We start from the raw sequence: 25,930 nt of genomic DNA on the forward strand, positions 1-25,930 counted from the left end.
ACATAGATTAATAATAATTCTCTTGTGCTACTTACCCTAAGGAGGTCACTTAGAGGTGCTCATGTGAAAAGTAACTCAGGGCATAAAATTTGGAGTATTCTTCTCTTGTGGGTTTCATCTCAAGTTCATATTATTTGGCTTTCGTTTTGTTTTGTTTTGTTTTTGAGGTGGAGTCTCGCTCTGTTGCCCAGGCTGCAGTTCAGTGGCACAATCTCGGCTCATTGCAACCTCTGCCTCCCAGGTTCAAGCCATTCTCCTGCCTCAGCCTCCCAAGTAGCTGGGACTCTAGGCACCCACCACTATGCCTAGCTAATTTTTGTATTATTTTAAGTAGATACAGGGTTTCTCCATGTTGGTCAGGCTGGTCTCCAACTCCTGACCTCAAATGATCTGCCCACTGTGGCCTCCCAAAGTGCTAGAATTACAGGCGTGAGCCACCCCACCCAGCAGGAAATTCAGCTTTGTCAGAAGTGAGACTTGAACCCATAACTTCAGGGGAGACTGCGACCTAAATGCAGCGCCTTAGACAGCTCGGCCATCCTGACTGCTTTGGCGTATTTTGAAATAAAAATTACCAAATATAAAGCAGATTTGAATTTTACAATAAATACCAATAAATCCAACATCTACCTTAACATCTTCCTCCTCCTCTTCCTCTTCTTCGATAATGAGGCATACAATGCATACTCACCATTTTTTGGCATATAATTTGATGAGTTTTGATAAATGTAACCACACCACAATCATGATATAAAATGGTGCCATCACCCCCAACCAAAGATTCCTCATGTCCTTCCCCTAAATCCAGCCCCTGTCAACAATTGACCTGCTTTCTGTCACTCTAATTTTGCCTCTTCTAGAATTTCAGATCATTGGATTCAAATAGTATGTAGTCTTTTTTTATCGTCTTTCATTTAGTATGATGCTTTTGACATTCACCCATGTTGTTGAATTAATTATTGTAGTTATTGATTCCATTTTGTTGCTAAATAGCATTCCTTGTTATAGATGTGGTTTATTCATTCACCTGTTGATGGATTTTTGGTGTGTTTCTAATTTTGGACTATTATGAATAATAGGTCTCGTGAACATTTATGTACAGATGGGTTTTTGTATGGACATATGTTTTATTATTTATTTGTTTTTATTTATTTATTTATTTTTGAGATGGAGTCTTGCTCTGTTGCCCAGGATGGAGTACAATGATGTGATCTTGGCTCACTGCAACCTCTGCCTACCAGGTTCAGGCGATTCTCCTGCCTCAGCCTCCCGAGTAGCTGGGATTACAGGTGTGCACCACCACACTCAGCTAATTTTTTGTATTTTTAGTAGAGACCAGGTTTCAACCATGTTGGTCAGGCTCGTCTTGAACTCCTGACCTTGTGATCTGCCCTCCTTAGCCTCTCAAAGTGCTGGAATTACAGGCATGAGTCATTTTTTGAGACAGAGTCTCTCACTCTGTCACCCAGGCTGGAGTGCAGTGGCACAATCTCGGCTCACCACAACCTCCGCCTCCTGGGTTCAAGCCATTCTTCTGCCTCAGCCTCCCAAGTAGCTGGGATTACAGGTGCCCACCACCACACCTGCCTAATTTTTGTAATTTTAGTAGAGACAGGGTTTCACCATGTTGGCCAGGCTGGACTCGAACTCATGACCTCAAATGATCTGCCCGCCTCGGTCTCCCAAAGTGCTGGGATCGCAGGCATGAGCCACTGTGCCTCTCTATGTTTTTATTTCTTTTGGGTAAATGCTGAGGAATAGAATTACTGGGTCATAAGGCCAGTATATAGTATAATGTTTAACTTCACAAGAAACCTCCTTACTCTTTCCTAAAATGGTTGGACTTTTTTACCTTCCCACGAACAATGCGTGAAAGCTCCATTTGCTCCACGTTCTTGCTGACAATAGGCAATGCCAGTTTTTGTAACTTTAGGCATTCCAGTGAGCAAAATTATAATTTGTGCTTCCTTAAAGACCAATAACTTTGAACATTAGCATTTATTTGCCATTTGTATATCTTCCTTAGTGAAATGCCCATTCAATTTTGCAGTATTTTTTATCTATTTCTGCTTTTTGTTACTGAGTTGTAAAAGTTGTTTATTCTAAGTATGAGTCCTTTATTAGATATGTGTTGCCTAAGGCTTGCCTTTTAATTTTCTCGACAATTTCTCTTGAAGAGTAGAAGTTTCTAATTTTTATTAAATCAAATTCACCAGTAATTTCTTTTATGGTACTTATTCTTATGTTTTCTGTATCTTATCTGAGTGTTGTCTAACTCAAGGTCACAAAGATTTTCTCTGCTGTTATCATCTAGAAATTTTAGTTTTAGCTCTTATCATTAAGTCTGTGATTAATTGCTAGTTAATTCTTGTGTGGCATGAGATAAGAAGGTCAAGGTTGATTTTGCTGTTACTGTTGTAGTTGCATATGGCTATGCATTTGTTCCAAAACCATTTGTTAAAAAGACTTTTCAGCTGGGCGTGGTAGCTCACACCTGAAATCCCAGCACTCCGGGAGGCCGAGGTGGGCAGATCACTTGAGCCCAGGCGTTTGAGAACAGCCTGGGCAACATAGGGAAAATGCATCTCTACAAAAAAATACAAAAGTTAGCCACTGTGGTGGTGCATGCCTGTAGTCCCAGCTACCTGGGAGACTGAAGTGGGAAGATGGCTTGAACTCCAGAGGTCCAGCCTGCAGTGAGCCAAGATCGCATCATTGCACTCCAGCCTGGGCAATAGAGCAAGACTCTGTCTCAAAAATTAAAAAATAAAGAACTTTCCTTTCTGCTATCGAATTCCCATGTCATTTTTGTTAAAACTCAAGTGACCGTATATGTACAGGTCTATTTCAAAATTCTCTATTGTGTTCCCTGGATATATAGATCCTGACACCAAAGCCACATTATCTTAATTGCCACAACTTTATAGGAATTCTTGTAATCCAGTAATATGAATCCAGCAATTTAATCCCTTTATTGAAGTTGTTTTGGCTACTCAAGGTCACTTGCATTAGTTAAGATTTAAAATAAATTTTACAATCAGCTTGTCAAACTCTACCCCAAAAAAATGGCTACTAGAATTTTCATTAGATTTTATTTAATCTATAAATTGGCCAGGCGTGGTGGCTCATGTAATCCCAGCACTTTGGGAGGCCAAGGCGGGCAGATCACTTGAGGCCAAGAGTTTGAGACCAGCCTGGCAATCATGGCGAAACCCTGTCTCTACTTAAAAACACAAAATTAGCCGGGGGTGGTGGCAGGTGCCTGTAACCCCAGCTACTTGGGAGACTGAGGCAGGAGAATTGCTTGAACCCAGGAGGCAGAAGTTGCAGTGAGCTGAGGTCATGCCATTGCACTCCAGCCTGGGTGACAGAGTGAGACTCTCTCAAGAATTTTATTTTATCTATAAATCAATTTGTAGATAATTGACATCTTAACAATATTAATCTTACATCCAAGAACATGCTATCTCTCTTCATTTATCTAGGTCTTCTTTAATTTCTCTCAAAATGACTTGTAGTTTCCCAGGTTCAGGTCTTGCACATATTTTGTTAAATTTTTCTTTAATATTTCATGGGTGTTGTTTTGTTTTGTTTTGAGATGGGGTCTCTCTGTCACCCAGGCTGGAGTGCAGTGTGCGATCTCGGCTCACTGCAACCTCTGCCTCCTGGGTTCAAGCAATTCTCCTGCCTCAGCCTCCCGAGTAGCTGGGATTACAGGCCCACAACCACTCCCGGCTAATTTCTGTATTTTTAGTAGAGACGGGGATTCACCATGTTAGCCAGGCTGGTCTTGAACTCCTGACCTCATGATCCACCTGCCTTGGCCTCCCAAAGTGCTGGTATTACAGGCGTGAGCCACCGTGTCTGGCCAAGTCTTCTATATCCTTATCCATTTTTTGTCCACTTGTTCTATCAATTATTGAGAGAGAAGTGTTGAGACCTCCAATTATAAATGTGAATTTGTCCAGTTCTCTTCTTAGTTCTATCAGCTTTTGCCTTGTGTATTTTGAAACTATTAGATACATACATGTTTATATTTATAATCCTTTTGATTAATTGAGGCTTTTTTTTTTTGAGATGGAGTCTCACTCTATCGCCCAGGCTGGAGTGCAGTAGTGCAATCTTGGCTCACGGCAGCCTCTGCCTCCCAGGTTCAAGTGATTCTCCTGCCTCAGCCTCCTGAGTAGCTGGGACTACAGGTGTGTACCACCATGCCCGGCTAACTTTTTGTATTTTTAGTAGAGATGGTGTTTCACCATGTTGGCCAGGCTGGTCTTGAACTCCTGACCTTAGGTGAACCGCCTGCCTCAGCCTCCTAAAGTGCTGGGGTTACAGGTGTTAGCCACTGTGCCCAGCCAATTAATTGAGCCTTTTATCATTATGATATGTCTCTCTTTCTCCCTGGTATCAGTCATTGTCCTAATATCTACTTCATCTGATATTAATATAGCTACCTAGCTTTATTTTTTCTTGTGATATATGTAATATTTACCATTAGTAACATTTAGTACTTTAACAATGTTGTGTACCTGCCACCACTATCTAGTTCCAGAATCTCTTCATAACACCAAAAAGAAACCCCCTACCCTTTTAGCAGGCACTCCCCTTCCCCACTCTCCTTTCCCCTGGCAAGCACTAATTCACGTTCTATCTTTATGGATTTGCCTTTTCTGGACACTGCATAAAAATGGAATCATACAGAATTCTGCCTTTTGTGTCTGACTCATTTCACTTATAACGTTTTCAAGGTTTATCCATGTTGTAGCACATATTGGTACTTTATTCCTTTTTATGTATGAATAATATTCCATTGTGTGTGTGTGTGTGTGTGTATATGTGTGTGTGTGTGTGTGTGTGTGTATATATATATATGCTGCATTTTGTTTACCCCTTCATCAGTAAATGAAAATTTGTATTATTTCCACTTTTTGGTTATTGCGAATAGCCAAAATGTTTTCTACAATTTTGGGTAAGCGTGCAGGACTGCAACTGCTGGGCCATATGGTAATTCTATGATTAACTTATTGAGAACCGCCACATTGTTTTCTGCTGTGGCTGCACAATTTTCCATCCCTATCAGCAATGTGCAAGGGTTCCAATTTTTCCACATTCTCCTGCTGCGGTTTGGATGTTAGTCCCCTCAAGCTTCATGTTGAAATTTCATTCCCAGACTAGCCTGAGCAACATAGGGAGACCCCATCTCTAAAAAAAAAAAAATTGTTTTTTACTTAGTTGGGCATAGTGGTGTGCAGCTGTGGTCCTAGATACTTAGGAGGCTCAGGCAGGAGGATCACTTGAGCCCAGGAGGTCAAGGCTGCAGTGAGCTGTGATCATGCCACTGCACTCCAGCCTGCATGACAGAGCAAGACCTTGTCCTTTGTCTCAAACACAAAAACAAACAAACTAGGCATTTCCCCCCTCTCTTGCTTCCATGTGATCTCTTCACACGTCAGCTCAGCTTTACCTTCCACCATGAGCAGAAGCAGTCTGAAGCCCTCACCAGAAGCAGATACTGGCACTGTGCTGCTTGTACAGCCTGCAGAAACATGAGATAAATAAGCATCTTTTCTTTATAAATTACCCAGCCTCAAGTATTCCTGTAAAGCAACACAAATGGACTAAGACATCCTCCAACACTTTCCCCACTTCAATTATAGCCTTTCTTGTAGGTTTGAAGTGATATCTCAGTGTGGTTTTGATTTGCATTGTCCTAATGACTAATGATGTTGGGCATCCCTATATGTGCATGTTGGCCATTTACTATCTTCTTTGGAGAGATGTCTATTCAAACTTTTAACTGGGTTTTGCCCATTTTTGAATGGTGCTGTTTTGTCTTTTTGTTGAGTTGTAAGCATTAATTATATATTCTGATATTATACCCTTATCAGATATATGATTTGCAAATATTTTCTCTCATTACGTAGATTCTTTCACTTTCTTCATGGTGTCCTTTGTTGCACTAAAGTATTTAATTTTGATGAAGCTCAATTGATCTATATTTCTTTAGTTTCATGTGTTTTGATGTCCTGTCTTTCACTGCCAAATTCTTGATCATAAAGATTTGCCCCTATGTTTTTTTTGTAAGAATTTTATGGTTTTAGCTCTCATATTTAAGTTGATCCATTTTGAGTTAATTTTTGTATATGATGTGAACAGGAATCCAATTTCATTCTTCTGCATGTGTATATCCAGTTGTCCCAGCACCATTTATTGAACAGAGTATTGTTTCCCCATTGGATGGCCCTTTCGCCCTGGGTGAAAATCAATTGACCATAGATGTATGGGTTTATTTATGGACTCTCAATTCTATTCCATTAATCTATATGGTTTTTTTTTTTTTTTTCAGACGGAGTCTTCCTTTGTCTCCCAGGCTTGAGTGCAATGGCATGATCTCAGCTCACTGAAACCTCTGCCTCCTGGGTTCAAGTGATTCTTCTGCCTCGGTCTCCCAAGTACCTGGGACTACAGGCACACACCACCAAGCCCAGCTAATTTTCGTATTTTTAGTAGAAACAGGGTTTCACCATGTTGGCCAGTCTGGTCTCGAACTCCTGACCTCGTGATCCACCCACCTTGGCCTCCCAAAGTGCTGGGATTACAGGCATGAGCCACCACGCCCAGCCTATATGCCTATTTTTATATCAGTATCACATTGTTTTGATTACTGTTAGCTTTGTAAGTTTTTGAAATTAGTAAGCATGAGTCCTTCAATTTTGGTCTTCTCTAGCTTTCCTTTGATTAGTACTTTTTATGGTACATTTTCTCCTATCCTTTTACTTTATCTGTGTCTTTATTTTTAAAGAAGTTTTCTTGTAGGTAACATATAGTTGAACTTTCCATAAATGATTATATTATCTAACTGGATAACCTCTGCCCCCCCCCCTTTTTTTTTTTTTTAAAGAGATTGGGTCTTGCTATGTCAGCCAGGCTGGAATGCAGTGGTTATTCACTGGCACAATCATAGCACACTGTAGCCTTGAACTGCCAGCCTCAAGCAATCCTCCCATCTCAGCCTCTGAGTAGCTGGGACCGCAGGATATGCCACTGCATCAGGTGATAATCTCTGCCTTTTACAGAAGTGTTTAGACCATTTACATTTGGTCTAATCATGGGTATGGTTGGGTTTAATCATAGATATGGTTGGGTTTATGCCCACTATGAATCTATTTGTTTTTCATTTGTTGTACCTGCTCTTTATTTTTTCCTTTTTCTGCTTTCTTTTGAATTGATTTGTATGATTTAATTTTATCTTCATTAAATGCCATATAGCCATACCTCTTTATTTTTTAATCAGTTGCTCTGAATTTTACAGTATACACTTTTGTCTTATCACATTCCACCTTTAAATAATATTATACAGCTTCATGTATTGTGTAAGAATCTCATACCTCCATTTCCTCTTTCCTATCTTTTGTCATACATTTTACTTATAAATATGCTATACAACCTATATTATTTTTGTTTGAACAAAGAATTTTCTTTTAAATAATAAAAAATGAGAAAAATTATAAAGTTTTTGAATTTTCTAAGCTTTTGTTTAGCTGAAAGAATCTTTGTCCAAATAACATTGGAAAGTTATTTTTGGTGGGTAAAGAATTCTATGCTGGCAGATTATTCAGGGCTTTAAAGACGTCTCTTCAGTGTCTTCAGGTTTGCAAAGCTTCCAGTGAGAAATATACTGTCATGCTTTCCTTTGTTCTCTATACATAATGTCTTTCACTGTCTTTTACGGGACTTTCTTTATCACTGGTTTTTAGCAATTTGATTATGATGTGATGTGGTGTTGTTTTCTTCCTATTTATCCAGCTATGGTTCTTTGGACTTCTCGTATCTGAGGGTTTATAGTTCTCAGCTTTGACAAAATTTTAGGCCTTATTTTTTCACCATCCTTTCTTCTGATGCTTCAGCTGCATATACGTTAAACCACTTGATATTTTCTCACTGGTTGCTAATGTTTTCTTCTCACTGGTTGCTAATGTTTTGTTTTTCCTATCATTTTTCTCTGTGCTTCATTTTGGATAATTACTGCTATTTCTTCAAGCTCACCAATCTTTTGTTCTGCAGTATCTAATCTAATGTTAATTCATTCCAATAGATTTTTATTTCAGATATTATATTTTTCTTTACAATTTCTAATGCTGTATTTAAAAAATTTTTCTGCAACTCTCCTCATCATGCCTATATTTTCCTCTGTCTTCTTGAACAAAAGGACCATATTTAATAGTAGCCGTGTTAACTTAACTGTTGATACTTCCATCATCTTTGCCATTGCTCAGTCTCTGTTGGCTAGCTTATCTCTTGCTTATAGGTCATATTTTTTCTGCTTCTCTGCATGCCTGGTTGTTTTTTATTGGATGCCAGAAATGGAGACTTTTACATTGGTAGTTACTGGGTTTTGTTGTATTCCTTTAAATAGTGTTAGATTTGGTTCTGGTTCACAGTGGTTTGAACTTTTTGAGACTTGATTTTAAGAATTGCTAGGATGGGTCTGCCGGGCGTGATGGCTCATGCCTGTAATCCTAGCACTTTGGGAGGCCGAGGCAGGCAGATCACCTGAGGTCAGGAGTTCGAGACCAGCCTGGCCAACATGGTGAAACCCTGTCTCTACTAAAAATACAAAAATTAATGGGGTGTGGTGGTACATGCCTGTAATTCCAGCTACTTGGGAGGCTGAGACAGGAGAATCACTTGAACTCAGGAGGTGGAGGTTGCAATGAGCCGAGATCACACCACTGCACTCCAGCCTGAGTGACAGAGCAAGACTCAGTCTAAAAAAAAAAAAAAAAAAAAAAGAAAGAAAGAAAAAAAAAGGAATTGTTAGGATGAATCCAGAGATACACTTAGTCTAGGGCTAACTTCATCCCATTAGTAAGTCCACGCTCTTCTAAGGATTCTTCTCGACGCCGCTTGTCTTATGAAGTTGTTTCACTCTGATTTATGAGAACACAAACTCCTCCTAGACCTGTGTATACTTTATTCATTGTTCTGCCTACTCCTTTCAAATACAGACACACTTTGGAGATGTGGGTTCAGTTCCAGACCATCACAAGAAAGTGAGTATCACAATAAAGGGAGCCACACAAACATTTTGGTTTCCCAGTGCATATAAAAGTTATGTTTGCACTATGCTGTAGTCTATTATGTGTGCAATAGCATTATGTCTAAAAAAGTACATCTTATTTAAAAATGCTTTTTGCTAAAATATTTTAATAATCATCTCAGCCCTCAGTGAATCCTAAGCTTTTTGCTGGTGGAGGGTCTTGCCTTGATGTTGACAGCTGCTGGGTGATCAGGGTGGGAGTTGCTGAAGGTTAGGGTGGCTGTGGCAACCTCTTAAACTAAGACAACAATGAGGTTTGCTATATCATTGGACTCTTCCTTTCATGAAAGAGTTCTCTGTAGCATTCAATGCTGTTTGGTAGTGTGTCTGGGAGTGGTAGGTTCTTGGTCTCACTGACTTCAAGAATGAAGCTGTGGACCCTCACGGCGAGTGCTATGGTTCTTAAAGATGGTGTGTCTGGAATTTGTTCCTTCTGATGTTTGGACGTGTTCAGAGTTTCTTCTTTCTGGTGGGTTCGTGGTCTCGCTGGCTTCAGGAATGAAGCTGCAGACCTTCACGGTGAGTATTACAGCTCACAAACGCAGCACTGGACTCAAAGAGTGTGCAGCAGCAAGATTTATTGCAAAGAGCAAAAGAATAAAGCTTCCACTGGTGGAACTGAACCACAGCCCCTTGCTTTTGGCAGGAGCAGCCTGCTTTTATTCCCTCATCTGACCCTACCCACATCCTGCTGATTGGTCCATTTTACAGAGAGCTGATTGGTCTATTTTACAGAGAGCTAATTGGTCCATTTTACAGAGAGTTGATTGGTCCATTTTGACAGAGTGCTGATTCGTGCATTTACAATTCTTTAGCTAGACACAGAGTGCTAGACAGAAAAGTTCTCCAAGTCCCCACTAGGTTAGCTAGGTACAGAGTACTGATTGGTGTATTTACAAACCTTGAGCTAGACACAGAGTACTGATTGGTGTATTTACAAACCCTGAGCTAGACACAGTGCTGATTGGTGCGTTTACAATCCCTGAGCTAGACACAGAGTGTTAGAAAAGTTATCCAAGTCCCCACTAGGTTAGCTAGATACAGAGTACTGGTTGGTGTATTTATAAACCTTGAGCTAGACACAGAGTACTGATTGGTGTATTTACAAACCCTGAGCTACACACAGAGTGCTGACTGGTGCGTTCACGATCCCTTAGCCAGACATAAAGATTCTCCAAGTTCCCACTAGACTCAGGAGCCCAGCTGGCTTCACTTAGTGGATCCCGCACTTGGGCTGCAGGCGGGGCTGCAGGCGGAGCTGCCCACCAGTTCCAAGGAGCACCTGCACTCCTCAGCCCTTGGGCAGTCCATGAGACCGAGCGCCAGAAAACGGGGGGCCACGTGGGAGCCCACTGCGGAGGGGGGACTCAGACATGGCGGGCTGCAGATCCTAAGTCCTGCCCTACGGGGAGGCAGCTGAGGCCCAGCAAGAATTCCAGTGCGGAGCTGGCGGGCCGGCACTGCTGGGGGACCCAGCACACCCTCCACAGCTGCTGGCCTGGTTTCTAAGCCCCTCACTGCCCGGGGCCCACGGTGCCAGCCAACCGCTCTGAGTGTGGGGCCTGCCGAGCCCACGCCCACCTGGAACTCCAGCTGGCCTGCGAGAGCCACCTGCAGCCCCAGTTCCTGCTGTGCCTCTCCCTCCACACCTCCCTGCAAGCAGAGGGAGCTGACTCTGGCCTAGGCCAGCCCAGAGAGGGGCTCCCACAGTGCCATGGTGGGCTGAAGGGCCCCTCAGGTGCCGCCAGAGTGGACGCCAAAGCCAAGGCCGTGCCGAGAGCGAGGGCTGCTAGCATGTTGTCACCTCTCAGCATTTTACCCAAAGTAAAATGTTCAAAATTGAAATGGGTCCTCTCAAACCCTGCCACTGCTTTATCAACTAAGTTTATGGAATATTCTAAATCCTTTGCTGTCATTTCAACAGTGTTCACAGCATCTTCACCAGGAGTAGATTCCATCTCAAGAAACCACTTTCTTTGCTCATTCATAAGACTTGCTTGATGCAGGGTCTGTGGAGTGCAGTAAAGTGAAGTTTGAAACAAGGTCTGCCTGTAGTTGTTTCAGATCTTGGGTGGGGTTTTCTCTCACTCGTATAGGATCTCAGTACTCAGCCACACTTTAAGGAGGCTGGGCATGGTGGCTCATGCCTATAATCCCAGCACTTTGGGAGGCCAAGGCAGAAGAATTGCTTGAGCTCAGGAGTTTGAGACCAGCCTGGCCAACATGGTGAAACCCAAATACAAAAAATTAGCCAGGCATGGTAGCTGTAATCCCAGCTACTCAGGAGGCTGAGGCAGGAGAATTGTTTGAACCTGAGAGGCAGAGGTTGCAGTGAGCTGAGACTGTGCCATTGCACTGGAACCTGGGTGACAAAAACAAAACTCCATCTCAAAACAAAAAGTAAAAACTTGAAGGAAACCTCTGCAGGTTTCTAGGGTCCTTTCTCTCCATGCAGCTCACTGCTCTCTGGCTGAAATATAGCACTGTGGGCTCTCTAAACTCAGATTTCCCTTTGCTAACTCAGTAAGACTACCCAGTTCTGTCTGGGTTCACATACTCTGTGCTATGGCCTGGAAACTGCTTCTAGACAGGAAGCTGGTGAAACCAAAGGGCACACTTCATTTTTTAACCTTCTATCAGCAATCTCATTTTCATATTGCCTATAGCCCAGTGTCTATAAGCCTTTGTTTCACGTATTTTGCCTGGTTTTCTTTTTCTTTTTTCTTTTTTTTTTTTTTTTGAGATGGAGTCTCGCTCTGTCACCCAGGCTGGAGTACAGTGGTGTGATCTCAGCTCACTGCAACCTCTGCCTCCCGGGTTCACACCATTCTCCTGCCTCAGCCTCCCAAGTAACTGGGACTACAGGCGCCCCCACCACGCCTGGCTAATTTTTTTGTATTTTTTTAGTAGAGATGGGTTTCACCATGTTAGTCAGGATGGTCTCCACCTCCTGACCTCGTGATCTGCCTGCCTCGGCCTCCCAAAGTGCTGGGATTACAGGCGTGAGCCACTGCACCCGGCCTTTGCCTGCCTTCACATTATTTGCATAATGTGAAAGACTCAATCCAGTTCCTATTTCTCCATTTTGAGCAGTCTGGATGTCTCATAACGTTTTATCACAGACCTATCCATCTATGCATCCCTCTATCCACCCAGCCCTCTTATTTCTTTATGCATTTCAAGATAAATTTCAGTAATAGTGCATTCCCCCTAAATACTTCAACAAGCATATGATTAAAATTCATTTATAAATTTTATCCTTTGAGATAAAATTTATATACAATGAAATGAATACATCTTAAGTGAACATGTGCTACATTTTGACAAATGCATCTATGTGTATAGCCCAAGCCTCTTATCACCATACAGAACATTCCAGTCATCCCAGAAAATTCCCTCATGCCCCTTCCCAGTCAACCTCCAGCTCCCCTGCCCAACTGAGACAGCCACCATGCTGATTCTTTTTCGTCATAGTTCTGTCTCTTCTAGAAAGTCATGTAGTCATAGTCATATGCTGTATACTCTTTGTGTAAAGCTCCTTTTATTCAGCTTAATGTTATGGGATTCATCCATGCCGCTGCATAGAGTGATAGTTCTTTTCTTTCTATTGTTGAGTAGCATTCCATTTTGTGATTATACTGCAGTGATCTATTCTCCTACTGATGGATAGCTGGGCTGTCCTCCTTTTGACACTGTTAGGAATAGGGCTGCTCAGAACATTCCTGTACAAGTCTTTTTGTGGACATATGTTGATTTCTTTCCTTTTTTTTTTTGAGACAAGAGTCTCGCTCTGTTACCCAGGCTGGAGTTCAATGGCGTGATCTCGGCTCACTACAACCTCCGTCTGCTGGATTCAAGCGATTCTTCTGCCTCAGCCTCCCACGTAGCTGGGATTACAGGTGCCCAACACCACACCTGGCTAATTTTTTTTATTTTCAGTAGAGATGGGGTTGGTTTTGCCATGTTGGCCAGGCTGGTCTCGAACTCCTAACCTCAGGTGATCCACCACCTTGGCCTCCCAAAGTGCTGGCATTACAGCCGTGAGCCACCGTGCCTGGCCTATTTACTTTGTTGAGACAGGGTCACACTCTGTTGCCCAGGCTGGAAAGCAGTAATCATGGCTCACTGCAGCTTCGACCTCCTGGGCTCAGGTGATCCTCCCACCTCAGAGTCTCTGGGACCACAGGCATGTGTCACCACGCTTGGCTCATTTTTTGTATTTTTAGTGGAGATGGGGTTTTGTCATGTTGCCCAGGTTGGTCTCAAATTCCTGGGTTCAAGTGATCTGCCTGCCTTGGCCTTCCAAAATGCTGGGGTTACAGGTGTGAGCTACTGCACTAGGCAGGACATATGTTTTTATTTCTCTTAGGTAAATATCCAGGCATGAAAATGATGGGACAATTGCAGGTGTATGTTTTGTTTTATAAGAAATACCATTTGACCCAGCAATCCTATTACTAGGTATATAACCAAAGGATTGTAAATCATGCTGCTATAAAGACACATGCACGTGTATGTTTATTGTGGCACTATTCACAATAGCAAAGACTTGGAACCTGCCCAAATGTCTATCAATGAAAGACTGGATGAAGAAAATGTGGCACATATACACCATGGAATACTATGCAGCCATAAAAAAGGATGAGTTCATGTCCTTTGAAGGGACATGGATGAAGCTGAAAACCATCATTCTAAGCAAACTACCACAAGGACAGAAAGCCAAACACCGGATGTTCTCACTCACAGGTGGGAGTTGAACAACGAGAACACATGGACACAGGGCGGGGAACATCACACACTGGGGCATGTTGGGGGGTAGGGGGAAGGGGGAGGCATAGCATTGGGAGAAATACCTAATGTAAATAATGAGTTGATGGGTGCAGCAAACCAACATGGTACATCATGTATACCTATGTAACAAACCTGCACGTTGTGCACATGTACCCTAGAACTTAAAGTATAATTTAAAAAAAAAAAAAAAAGAAAGAAACCTCAGAACTTTTCCCAACATGATTATGTCATTATGCTTCCACCAATAATGCCAACAGGTCTGGTTGTTACACACCTTTGCCAACATATGGTATCATCAGTCTTTTTAATCTTAGTAATTCTGGTGGGCGTGTGGAGGTATCTCATTTTTGAAGCTTGTGTTTGAATCATTTGTTTTCTCTGTTCACAGTGCCTTAATATGTATGCCGCATCTCTCTGAAGTGATGGACCCTGTTTACCTGCTCTGAAGAATGGCTGTGATGCAGCTACCTACCAGGGATACAGTTTCTCAGCCCCACACCTTGCACCTACAGCTAAGTGTGGCCATGTTCTCATCAATGAAGTGTGAATACAAATAAAGTGCACCACCTTCAGGTTGAGGCTTTGAAGAAGCTGGGGTCCCCTTCCCTTACTCTCTTTCCCCTTGTGCTGGTGGGATATACATAACAATAAGGCCCTGGGTGATAGGTAGCCACCAGATGCAAAATGCCTCAAACCTGAGTCACCACACAGGAGAGACGAAGCCTCTGACCTGGAACACCTAGCCTGGTCTAGAGATGAACAAGAAATAAACTTCTATTATGTTTGAACATTACAGATTTGGTTCCGTTATAGCAGTTTAGCTTACCCTGACTAAACTGTTGCCTGTCTCTTGGAAGGTGTACCCTCCTTCCCTGAAAGTGACTTTTTCATACATGTAATCTATATTTTATATTCTCCAAAGCATATCCACATCTATCCAACTGTTTCCATGTTTTCCACTAACAGAAACCTCATATAAATAAATATATATGAAGGTGTATTGCATTATCCAAGGTTCTTTAAAATAAAATTTTATTGAAGTATAGCATATATACAGAAATGTGCACAAAAATATACACTATCTATATACACATTATACCTAATATGTATATCTGCAGAAATTTACAATGTTATTTACATCTGGGGCATTCCTTTCCTTTCCACTATTTCTCATTTGCTATTTTCTCATCCCTGGTGACTGAGGAAGTCAAGAGAATAAGAGGTAGAAGGACATACTGAGTGTGTCACAGGCCCTTCCAAAAAGGCTGAACTCTAGCCTAGGAAACTAAAGCTGGTCCTTTAAGATTTCTCAGATGCTGCTTAATTCCTGTGCCACAGTCCTATGGTGTCGGCTTTTGCTATTTTTTTTTTTTTTAATTAAAGAAAGAGGATATATATCAGGTAGGAGAGAATGTAGGGTGCAGAGCTACCTCGTCTCCTCTCCCAGAGGAATTCAAGGCTCCAGGGCTGCTGCTGGCCCATGTGGCGTCTTTGGTAAATTGGAAAAACCACTTCCAAAAAAAGCACTTTTTTTTGCAAGTCACGTTACTTCCACCTGTCAGGTATTTGTTGCAATATAACTGTACTAGTTTTATTAGAATTAGAACATTTTCCTGCTACTTGCTGGAGAGTGGTTGCATCTAAGTCCACATGTCTGTGATATGAATGGTGTCTGTGGGTGAGGCACTGTTCTACCTTGATCAACCTACACTGCTACAGTTGGCCTTCAGGTTGCAGAGCAACTTGTAGTGTTGATTTTTTTTAATGCATCGGGGATATTTTAAAAAATATTTTAATTGAAGTATAACATACAGAATAAAAAGGCAGAGGCACCTAAAAATAATAAAACAACAATAAAAACAAAACCAAGAAATCAGCCGTTACACAGAAAGAATTATAACAAACTCAGAGTTTTTAAAATGCATAAATAATGCAAGCAATACCACAAGCAGAAACCAACACCAGAAATTTGCAAGGACCTAGAGGAATAGGTCAAAGTGAAACCTCCACATAAGTTGGGTTATATGCAAGTGACTTCTGTGAAGAATGTAAAATCCTATTATATCCTTGTAGATACACTGGAGAAATATGAGCAGATAAGTTGATCAGCACATTGCTGAAATTCTTACCTAATGGGTATTGAGTAAAAGATTGGTCAACTTGCATCCTGCTGAAGAGAAGTTTCTGAGGCCTCCCACAGGGCCTGAGTACTTGGACCTGTTTCATTCAGTATGGGAGGTTTACGTATGAAATTTTTGAGTAACTGGAAAGAAGATAGCTAAATATCTTAGATATTTAGATATCTTAGATAAATCCACAACCAACTCAAAAGGTTAATGAATTTTACCCAAGAAAACTTAATAGGAAGAAATAAACGTCCTGCAAAATAGGTTAACCAAAACACCAACCACACAAGTATGGAATGGAAAAAGATTGCTTACAGGCAGTAAAAATAAGCTTGAAGGACTCAAACAGTAACATGCAGTTACTGTTGCCAGAAAATCTAGTTCAATATTTGGGTGTTAAATAGAAGAACAGAAAAGTATTAATGAGAATAAAGGATGAGACAGTTCTGCTACACATAAATGCTCAGTTCTGGGTTGCATACTTTAAGAATGATCAAGAAAATGAGAGCACATTGGGAGAAAAGGGTCCTGGATGGTGAAGACAGTTGGAGTTAGGATATATAATGGTAATCAATGAAATAATGGGAGACAGAAAAAAGAATATGCTGGGAGTCATCCTAATAGCTGTGGTTAAATTTTGGCCCTATCAACTGAAAATCATCAAAAAGGTCAGAATCTAATTTAAACAGAGATTATTCAAGCGCAGAGTTTGAGGACAGCCCACCCAGGAGCACCAGCTCCAAAGGAATGGAGTCAGCGTGCTGAAGGTTCCATTTACGTAGGCAGAGACAGGAGTTTTTGGCAGGATTGCAACATTTTTCTTACAAGGTTGGCACATAGTTACAGCAATTTGGTTACAGGCAGTGTTTCTCTTGGGAAAGGTACACTGAACACCTTTTACAGAGGGTGTTTCTGTCATCTGGGTTTTCTGTCATCTGGTCTAAGAGAAGCAGGACAACAAAGGAGAAGTTAATCTATAACAAAGGTCATTAATTAAGAAGGCAGGTGGTTTTTGTACCTGATGTAGTTTTATTCTCTCTAGTCATTGTACAGAACAGGAAGAATAATCAGGGAAATAAAAAGTTGTTACCATATGTGACTCAGATCAGCTACGTCTCTCTCAAGGCTCAGTGTTTTTTGTGGGTTCCAGGAGCTTTTAAATATTTATTTTCATAGCCCCAAGGGCTAATAAGACAACTGAGTAGAAGAAGCAGAGATGCAATAGGACAAGCAGAGCTGATCAAAGATGGAAATGAACTCATTCCTGACACTCAGACCAGAGGCTGCTGAAAGATCATCTGGCATTCAGCGTTTTCTCAACTTTGAGATTTCATAACTATATCGTTAAAGATCTGCCCAGCTATAAAATTTATTACTCTATCTTTGAAACACACACACACGATAAATCTTCAGAACTACTATGTTAAAACTTTTGGGGACACAAAACCACAAATCATTCAAAGAGTTTGCTTTATTGGCTGTTCTCAAATGGGCAAGCAGCTGTGTGTGTGTTGTTTTTTTGGTGTGAAAGCAGATTAGAAAATGTAGTTTATTTTGGCATATTTTTTCTAGTGTTAAAACAATCAGCATGGATACGTAAATTGTTGATGGTGAAAGACATTTCATTAGTTTAGTATTGTACACTATTACACCGCTATAGGAAACATTCTGTCTCAACTGCCAGATTCATGTGTCCCACCCTAAAAAAGCCAAAAGCCCCCAAAATAAATAGTATGTATATGTGTATATATATACACATAGCTATACACACACACACACACACACATATATATCTCAATTCGCTATACATTTCTAAATATAGACATTAGAAGTCACTAAAGCCAAAAAAAAGGTCTAATATAGAAGAGCTATTCAGATTTGTATTCACGTAGAACAAGCCAGTTCGTTTCATATTAACTATGCACACCACCTCCTTTTGGAAGAGATCTGGGAATGGTAAAAACCAGTCGGAAGATGGTCTTAACCATTTAGAAATCCAGTAACCTCTGATTTAAATGATGCTTTTAGGAGAAGGAAAACAATGCCAGATTAAAGCCTGCCTTTAACCATAAGAGTCCCTGGAATCAAACCAAAAGTGCTGCCAAGAAGCCACAGGTGTTTATCACATGGACAGGAAAAAATATGATTTTGAAGGGCACAGTGACAGTTCTTCTCTGTCTCCACTAATGGGTTATAAGATTAAAGGTTAACAACAGTACAAATGCTATAATTATATAATGCTGGGTTTATTTTTCGTTCGGGTTTACAAAGCAACCTTTTTGTCCGTGTGCTTCTGGGTGCTTGGAAGGTCTGCCAGCCACTGCCTTTCTTGTCACCAGAGCTCTCAGCAGGTTTACAAATGGATGTGCCCAAGACTGCCATCTGGTGGAAATGATAGAAATTGAAATAATTTTTTTTTTCTTGCATGATTGGGGGTGGTAAGTAAATAAAACTAGTTGTCTAAGAAGGTATACATTTAAAATATACTGGGGAGGGGCGTTCATTCATCACAGCAATGAGAAATATAAAATAACAAGGAATTAATTTAAGAAAGGTGTAGACCATACGGAGAAAACTACAAAACTGTACTGGGGACATTAAAAACACTTGTATAAATAGAAAGATGTAGCATCTTCCTGGTGGAACTCACCTTGGCTAAAGATACCAATGACCCCTACATTAATCTACACATATAACAATTCAATCAACACATTAATGAGATTTTTATTTGGCAGGGAAATCTTGGCCAAATTATTGAAAAAAAATCATCTGGAAGAATAAACACATTCAATTTTTGTAAAAGTAGAATAATAAGGGGCATTTTCCCTATCAGATAATAAAAAATGTAAAATAAAACTATGATAATTGAGATGACATTGTACTGACACACAACACAAAACGATAAAATAGAATGCTTATAAAAATACAAGCATATACATGAATATATAATAAAGGACAACTTCAAATAATGAGAAAAGATTGGCTTATGTAATAGCTGGTATAAGGGGATAATGGAAAAATCTATAGGAAAATGTTATATTAGATTTTTACCTCAGAAACAAGTTCCAGTTGTATTAAAGTACAAATATTCAAAACGCCAATGTCTTAAAAGAAAATATATGTAAATATTTACTTAGGATATAAAAAATTGTCTTTGTATGCAACTGAAGGTTGATGACACTGTTAAATAAAATTCTGAAAATTCTGAATGTAAAAGTATGACACTTCTTGAAACATATCAAATTTAACACAAAAGGTCTTTGTAGTTTACTGTACGTAAATTTTCAATTCTTTTAATGTAAAATAAAATAAACCCTATTTGATTTAAAAAGGCATATGAAGGGTAAAAGGGAATATTTTTGACCAAGAAGAGCTCTCTTAGACTCTTCAGCCCTGAGCATCTTAACCCTCTCTAGCGCCGCATCAATCAGAGAGAGTAGAAAGTCCTTATTCTGCTTGTAGGAAAAGCTGGCATCAAAACAAAAAGTTATTGTGTAAGAAAAATCTCAGAAGTTGCATGACGTGATTTTTTTGAGGGGGGAAACCCTATGAGGTTGAGATTGTGGCTTTTTCAAAAATTAGGTGATTTCAGTATGGCTAGATGTCCTTTGCTCTTAGTCCAATCTGTGAATATCTTTCTTTAAAAACAACAACAACAAACCATAAACAATATTACAGTATTGAAAGGCAAATGGTGAACTCGGGAAAATAATTCATGACATATGTAACAGAATAATGGTTAAAATCCTACATATATAAAGAGCTCTCACAAATTAAGAAAAATTAAAAATGTGTAAACAGAGTATCTTTCATAGGTTAAGAAAAAATGCTGCCAATTAACATGTGTGAACAGGCTTATCATAAAAGAATAACCAAATATGAGAAAAACATTTTCACTCACTAGTAATCAAGTAAGTGGGGATTAAATCAAGAAAATGTAGGTTACAATATTTTACCCAGCAGCTTGGCAATGTGCAACATTGGTGAGAAAGTGAAAAACATGGGTACTCTTGTATACTATTAAGATTGTAAATGTGTATGTACCCTCTTCTTGAAAGGCAATTCAGGACACTGAATTTTGTTTTTGTATTTTATTTAACTCAAGATTTTATGAAAAATTCAAACATACAGAAAATTAGAGAAAATAATACAATTTTACCTATTGCCCAGATTTAACATTTTGACATCTTTACCTTTTTTAAGGAGAAAATAAAAACCTCACTTTTCCCAATGCCTTTAAAAAAGTAATCACTGTTCTGAAGTTAATGTGTATTATTTTCATGTGTCTTTTATATGTACATATTACATATCCATAAATTGTACCTATCATATTTCATAAACTCTAAGATTCCATTATTTTATGTACCTTTTTTTTTTTTTTTTTTTTTTTGAGGCGTAGTCTCACTCTGTCGCCCAGGCTGGAGTGCAGTGGCCAGATCTCGGCTCACTGCAAGCTCCGCCTCCCGGGTTTACGCCATTCTCCAGCCTCAGCCTCCCGAGTAGCTGGGACTACAGGCGCTCGCCACCTCACCCGGCTAGGTTTTTGTATTTTTAGTAGAGACGGGGTTTCCCCGTGTTAGCCAGGATGGTCTCGATCTCTTGACCTCATGATCCTCCCGTCTCGGCCTCCCAAAGTGCTGGGACCACAGGCGCGAGCCACCGCGCCTGGCCCCATTCTTTTATATGTTAAGAAAAAATGCTGCCAATTAAACTATGAAATAATGTTTGGTTAACATTTAAGATTATTTTCTCATACTTATAACAGGGTTTTAGGATAGATCTTTTTTTAATCTCACATATGCTGTTATTTCTGTGTTACATACCAAATCATAATATAATCATTTGAAGACATTTTGAGACAGGGTCTTGCTCTGTCACCCAAGCTGGAGTGCAGTGGCGTGATCTCAGCTCACTGAAACCTCTGCCTCCTGGATTCAAGCGATTCTCCTGCCTCAGCCTCCCAGGTAGCCGGGATTACAGGTGCACACCACCACGCCCCGCTAATTTTTGTATTTTTAGTAGAGACGGGGTTTCGCCATGCTGGCCAGGCTGGTCTTGAACTCTTGACCTCAAGTGATCTGTCCACGTTACCCTCCCATAGTGCTGGGATTACAAGTGTGAGCCACCACGCCTGACCTTGAGGACATTTTAAACAGCACTTAAATATAATACATGTATTCCCGACACAGTACAAAACCCAATTGTGAATTGAGATAGACCAAGCTGCTGCAACTATGTCATGATGGCTGCCTTAGTCAATGACAATTGTTAAGATGCCATTGATTTAAGACGCTTCCTGGCCGGGCACGGTGGCTCACACCTGTAATCCCAGCACTTTGGGAGGCCTAGGCGGGCAGATCACCTGAGGTCGGGAGTTGGAGACCAGCCTGGCCAACATGGAGAAACCCCGTCTCTACTGAAAATACAAAATCAGCCGGGCGTGCTGACGCATTCCTGTAATCCCAGCTACTTGGGAGGCTGAGGCAGGAGAATCGCTTGAACCTGAGAGGCGGAGGTTGCAGTGAGCCGAGATCGCGCCATTGCACTGCAGCCTGGGTGACAAGAGTGAAACTCCCTCTCAAAATAAATAAATAAATGAAAAATAAAAAATAAAGATGCTTCCCAATTTTAAAGACATTAAAATATGAAGTGTGTTTTGGAATTAATTTTGGAGACAAATTTACTTACAAGACATCCCCTTATAACTTGCTTTGTTTCTCTCAGCGTCATGTTTTCAAAGTATTAAAAGACAGCACACTGCCTAAGGAAGCCAACAGCAACTGGCTGCTGCTGGAGCTTGGGACTCTCTTATCTTAGCGCTCCCTCCATTTTACTGAGCCACCCCTGAAAACGCTGTTTCATGCTAAAGGGTACTAGTAGGCTAAGGAGTTATTCCTTCTTGGTAACATCTGCCTTAAATCAGGAAAATGGTCTTTTCAAAGGCCCGGGAATTCACATATCATCTGGGACTAGGGTGAAGCACTTGCTTTGGGGACAAAATTTAAGGAATGGCAAGTAATCGAGATAAATATTTTACTTTTTAAAATTTTAGATATTTTAATGCAACATTAAAAAAATCAAAACTAATGCAAAATGATGAACATAATATAAAATTTTTAAATAAGACAATCTACGCTCTTCTGAAAAAAAGAATCACTACAGAGTTTTCCATTTGCCTTAGGCTCCCACATGGCTTGGCATGGTAGTTACTAACCCTGTTTTATAGGGGGAGGAAAGGGAGTGATAGATTAAAATGAGTGAGCAACGTGGTCCCATAGTACAATTAAAAATGTAAATGTACAACAGAAACACACAAAATGATTATAGGTAGGGTGAACAATTTTCAATATTACATCCCCAAATGGATGCAAGCTCTTAATATTAGTATGTGGATTATTAGTTGTATTTTATTAGAAGGAACTAGATTTAGGCCAGCTGCGGTGGCTCATGTCTGTGCCCCCAGTACTTTGGGAGGCCAAGGCAGGAGGATTGCTTGAGGACAGGAGTTCGATGCTGCAGTGTGCTATGATGCCACTGCACTCCAGCCTGGGCAACAGAGAACTTGTCTTGAAAATAAAAAATAAAAGGAACTAAATTTAAATATAGTGAAGACAATGTATACCTGCCAGATGTTAGCACTTATGAGGCTATAGTAATCAAAATGATGTGATATTTCCACAGGGTTAGACAAAAAAACAATAGAGCAGAAGAAACTACAAATGGACCACACATATTTGGGGAATGGGAATTTGACAGGGGTGGCATGGTGTTGGCACAATTAGTTAGCTGGATGGGAAAAAAAAGATTCCTTAGTTCATACACTATGTAACAAGAAATTCAAGAATGATTAAAAACTTAACCAAGCATATGTGCTTGGGAGGTAGAAGATTTCTAAAATGGCTGGAAGGTAACATTACAGATCCTTCTGTAGCTCACAAGCATGATGATTGGGTTTTCACACTTATGTGTGAGATGTGCCTCCCGTCAGCCTTGTTACATTATCCATGTGACATGAAAATGAAAATGTATAAATTTAAAAAATTAGAGACTATATGAACTTGGGATGAGGATGATTTCCTAAACAAGAAAAACACACAGCAAAAAAAAAAAAAAAAAAAAAAAAAGACAAATAGCAAGACTGCATAAACAAAGAAAAACAAACAAAACAGTCTGAGAGGTTTTGCAGCTCACATAACAAAGGATTAGTATCTAGACTATATAGAAACAGACAAATAAATTAGAAAAAGACAAGCCCAATGGAAAAATGGACAAAAGGTGTGAACATTCAATTCAGAAAAGAGGAAACTCAAATGGCCAATATATATAGAAAAGATGTTCTTCTCACATGTAATCAGAAATGCAAATTATATAATACTATTTCATACTTATCCAACTGGAATTTTTTTTTTTTTTTTTTTTTGCATTAGAGACAGGGTCTCATTCTGTTACCCAGGCTGGCATGCAGTGGCGCATTTGTAGCTCACTGCAGACTTGAACTCCTGGGCTTAAGGGATCCTCCTGCTTCAGCATCCAAATAGCTAGGACTACAGGTGCACGCCACCCAAATTTTCTGTTGGTTTTCCTCCTTTCTCTCTCCTTCTCTCCCTCTTCCTCCTCTCCCCTCCTTTTTTCAGTTAGGAATTTTAGTGACATAATTTCAGTTTACATTAAGGTTTCTGATCATACATGTAAAATATATTATTACAACCATTTAAAATATGTTTTAAAGTTATTGGATTTAATTAACTCCTGGAGTATAGGATCTTTAGGAGCCTACAGAACTTTCATGAAGACTTCACATTTTAAAATTACTTAGTCAGAAGTAAACTAGAACTCTTAAGAATGTTTATGTATAGTTCAAGCTCCCCCTAAATTTTTTTTTTTTTTTTTTTTTTGAGACGGAGTCTAGCTCTGTCGCCAGGCTGGAGTGATTTTCCTGTCTCAGCCTCCTGAGTAGCTGGGCCTACAGGCACCCGCCACCACCCTCAGCTAATTTTTCTAATTTTAGTAGAGACGGAGTTTCACCAGGTTGGCCAGGCCGGTCTCTAACTCCTGACCTCAGGTCATCCACCCGCCTCGGCCTCCCAAAGTGCTGGGATTAAAGGCGTGAGGCACTGTGCCCGGCAGAACCCAGTAACTTTCTTTCTTTCTTTTTTTTTTTTTTTGAGACGGAGTCTCGCTCTGTCGCCCAGGCTGGAGTGCAGTGGCGTGATCTCGGCTCACTGCAAGCTCCGCCTCCCGGGTTCACACCATTCTCCTGCCTCAGCCTCCGAGTAGCTGGGACTACGGATACCCGCCACCTCGCCCGGCTAGTTTTTTGTATTTTTAGTAGAGACGGGGTTTCACCATGTTAGCCAGGATGGTCTCGATCTCCTGACCTCGTGATCCGCCCGTCTCGGCCTCCCAAAGTGCTGGGATTACAGGCTTGAGCCACCGCGCCCGGCCTGAACCCAGAAACTTTCAAGAGTATACTTCAGCCGGGCGCGGTGGCTCAAGCCTGTAATCCCAGCACTTTGGGAGGCCAAGACGGGCAGATCACGAGGTCAGGAGATCTAGACCATCCTAGCTAACACGGTGAAACCCCGTCTCTACTAAAAAATACAGAAAAAGTAGCTGGGCGAGGTGGCGGGCGCCCATGGTCCCAGCTACTCGGGAGGCTGAGGTAGGAGAATGGCGTGAACCCGGGAGGTGGAGCTTGCAGTGAGCTGAGATCCGGCCACTGCACTCCAGCCTGGGCGACAGAGCCAGACTCCGTCTCAAAAAAAAAAAAAAAAAAAAAAAAAAAAGAGTATACTTCAGTAGAACCAAAGTGCCATATCAATTATAAGCAGCCTTAAGTACAATTTTAATAGCAAATATTAAATATTTTAAATAAGCTTTATACTGTATCGATTTATTATGATTATTCATAGGCAAAATCTCATGAAAATAAACCCCATGGTGCTCTATATCATGTTACTGTGGAATTTTGTTAAGATAAATTGCATTTCGGGCTGGGCGCGGTGGCTCACGCCTGTAATCCCAGCACTTTGGGAGGCCAAGGCGGGCAGATCACCTGAGGTCAGGAGTTCGAGACCAGGCTGGCCAACAGGGTGAAATCCCATCTCTACTAAAAATACAAAAAAATTAGCTGGGCATGGTGGCAGACACCTGTAATCCCAACTACTCATGAGGCTGAGGCAGAAGAATTGCTTGAACCCAGGAGGTGGAGGTTGCAGTGAGCCGAGATCTTGCCATTGCACTCCAGCCTGGGCAACAAACGTGAAACTCCATCTCAAATAATAAATAATAAATTGCATTTCATAACTTCAAGACTTAGGAATGAAGCAAAACCACCTCTTCATAATCACTGCCCAAAAAAGTAAGTGTAAACGACTCAGGAGAGGGAAAGAAGGTATCAGACCCACTATTAGAATAACTCCTGGGTGGTACTGGTCCTCTTCATCTCAAATGCAAAACTGTTTTCATGATAGGTGAATGTTACATGGAAAGAATACATTTGTTGTACAGATTTATTCATTAAAAACACACTGTTGCCAATATTATAGACTAGGCTTATTAATTAAGAAAAAGAAGTAAAGTCCAATCTTTCATTCTACCCTTACATAAAAGGTCTGGCTCTTTCGTGTCCCACTGGAGTTGTGGATACTTATAACAGAAATACTAACTTCCTAACACTAAGTGCCCCTCACCTCCGAATTAGAAGAGCATATCTACCAGTTATATCTGAGCACAAAACAGTATGCTAGTTAGAGGTGTTTGCAGGCAAAATAAAACGGAAACAGAAAATAAGGGGGAGAAAATACCACAGCCAGAAAAGCCAGCAGGAAGTGAGAAATGGCGGTGATGCTGCCTGAAAAGCAATGTATTCTCTATTAGTAGCTACATTTATTACTTCTAGACCATAATGTAA

At 40.6% G+C, this 25,930-nt stretch overlaps 1 protein-coding gene and 1 pseudogene across 1 annotated transcript in view; one reads left to right on the forward strand and one right to left on the reverse strand.

Annotated features, from left to right (window-relative positions):
• Positions 1-17,026: 17,026 nt before the first annotated feature.
• The window catches only part of PPM1B (protein phosphatase, Mg2+/Mn2+ dependent 1B), an 88,935-nt gene continuing 80,031 nt past the window's right edge, over positions 17,027-25,930 (reverse strand). The window contains exon 6 of the mRNA XM_015112222.3: positions 17,027-18,399. Within this exon, the coding sequence (XP_014967708.1) occupies positions 18,217-18,399 (183 nt within the window). The 3' untranslated portion in view covers positions 17,027-18,216. The remainder of the gene's footprint in view (positions 18,400-25,930) is intronic.
• LOC114672046 (small nucleolar RNA U13) lies at positions 22,937-23,029 on the forward strand (annotated as a pseudogene).

Source organism: Macaca mulatta, chromosome 13, assembly GCF_049350105.2.
Source record: "Macaca mulatta isolate MMU2019108-1 chromosome 13, T2T-MMU8v2.0, whole genome shotgun sequence".
Taxonomy (NCBI): domain Eukaryota; kingdom Metazoa; phylum Chordata; class Mammalia; order Primates; family Cercopithecidae; genus Macaca; species Macaca mulatta.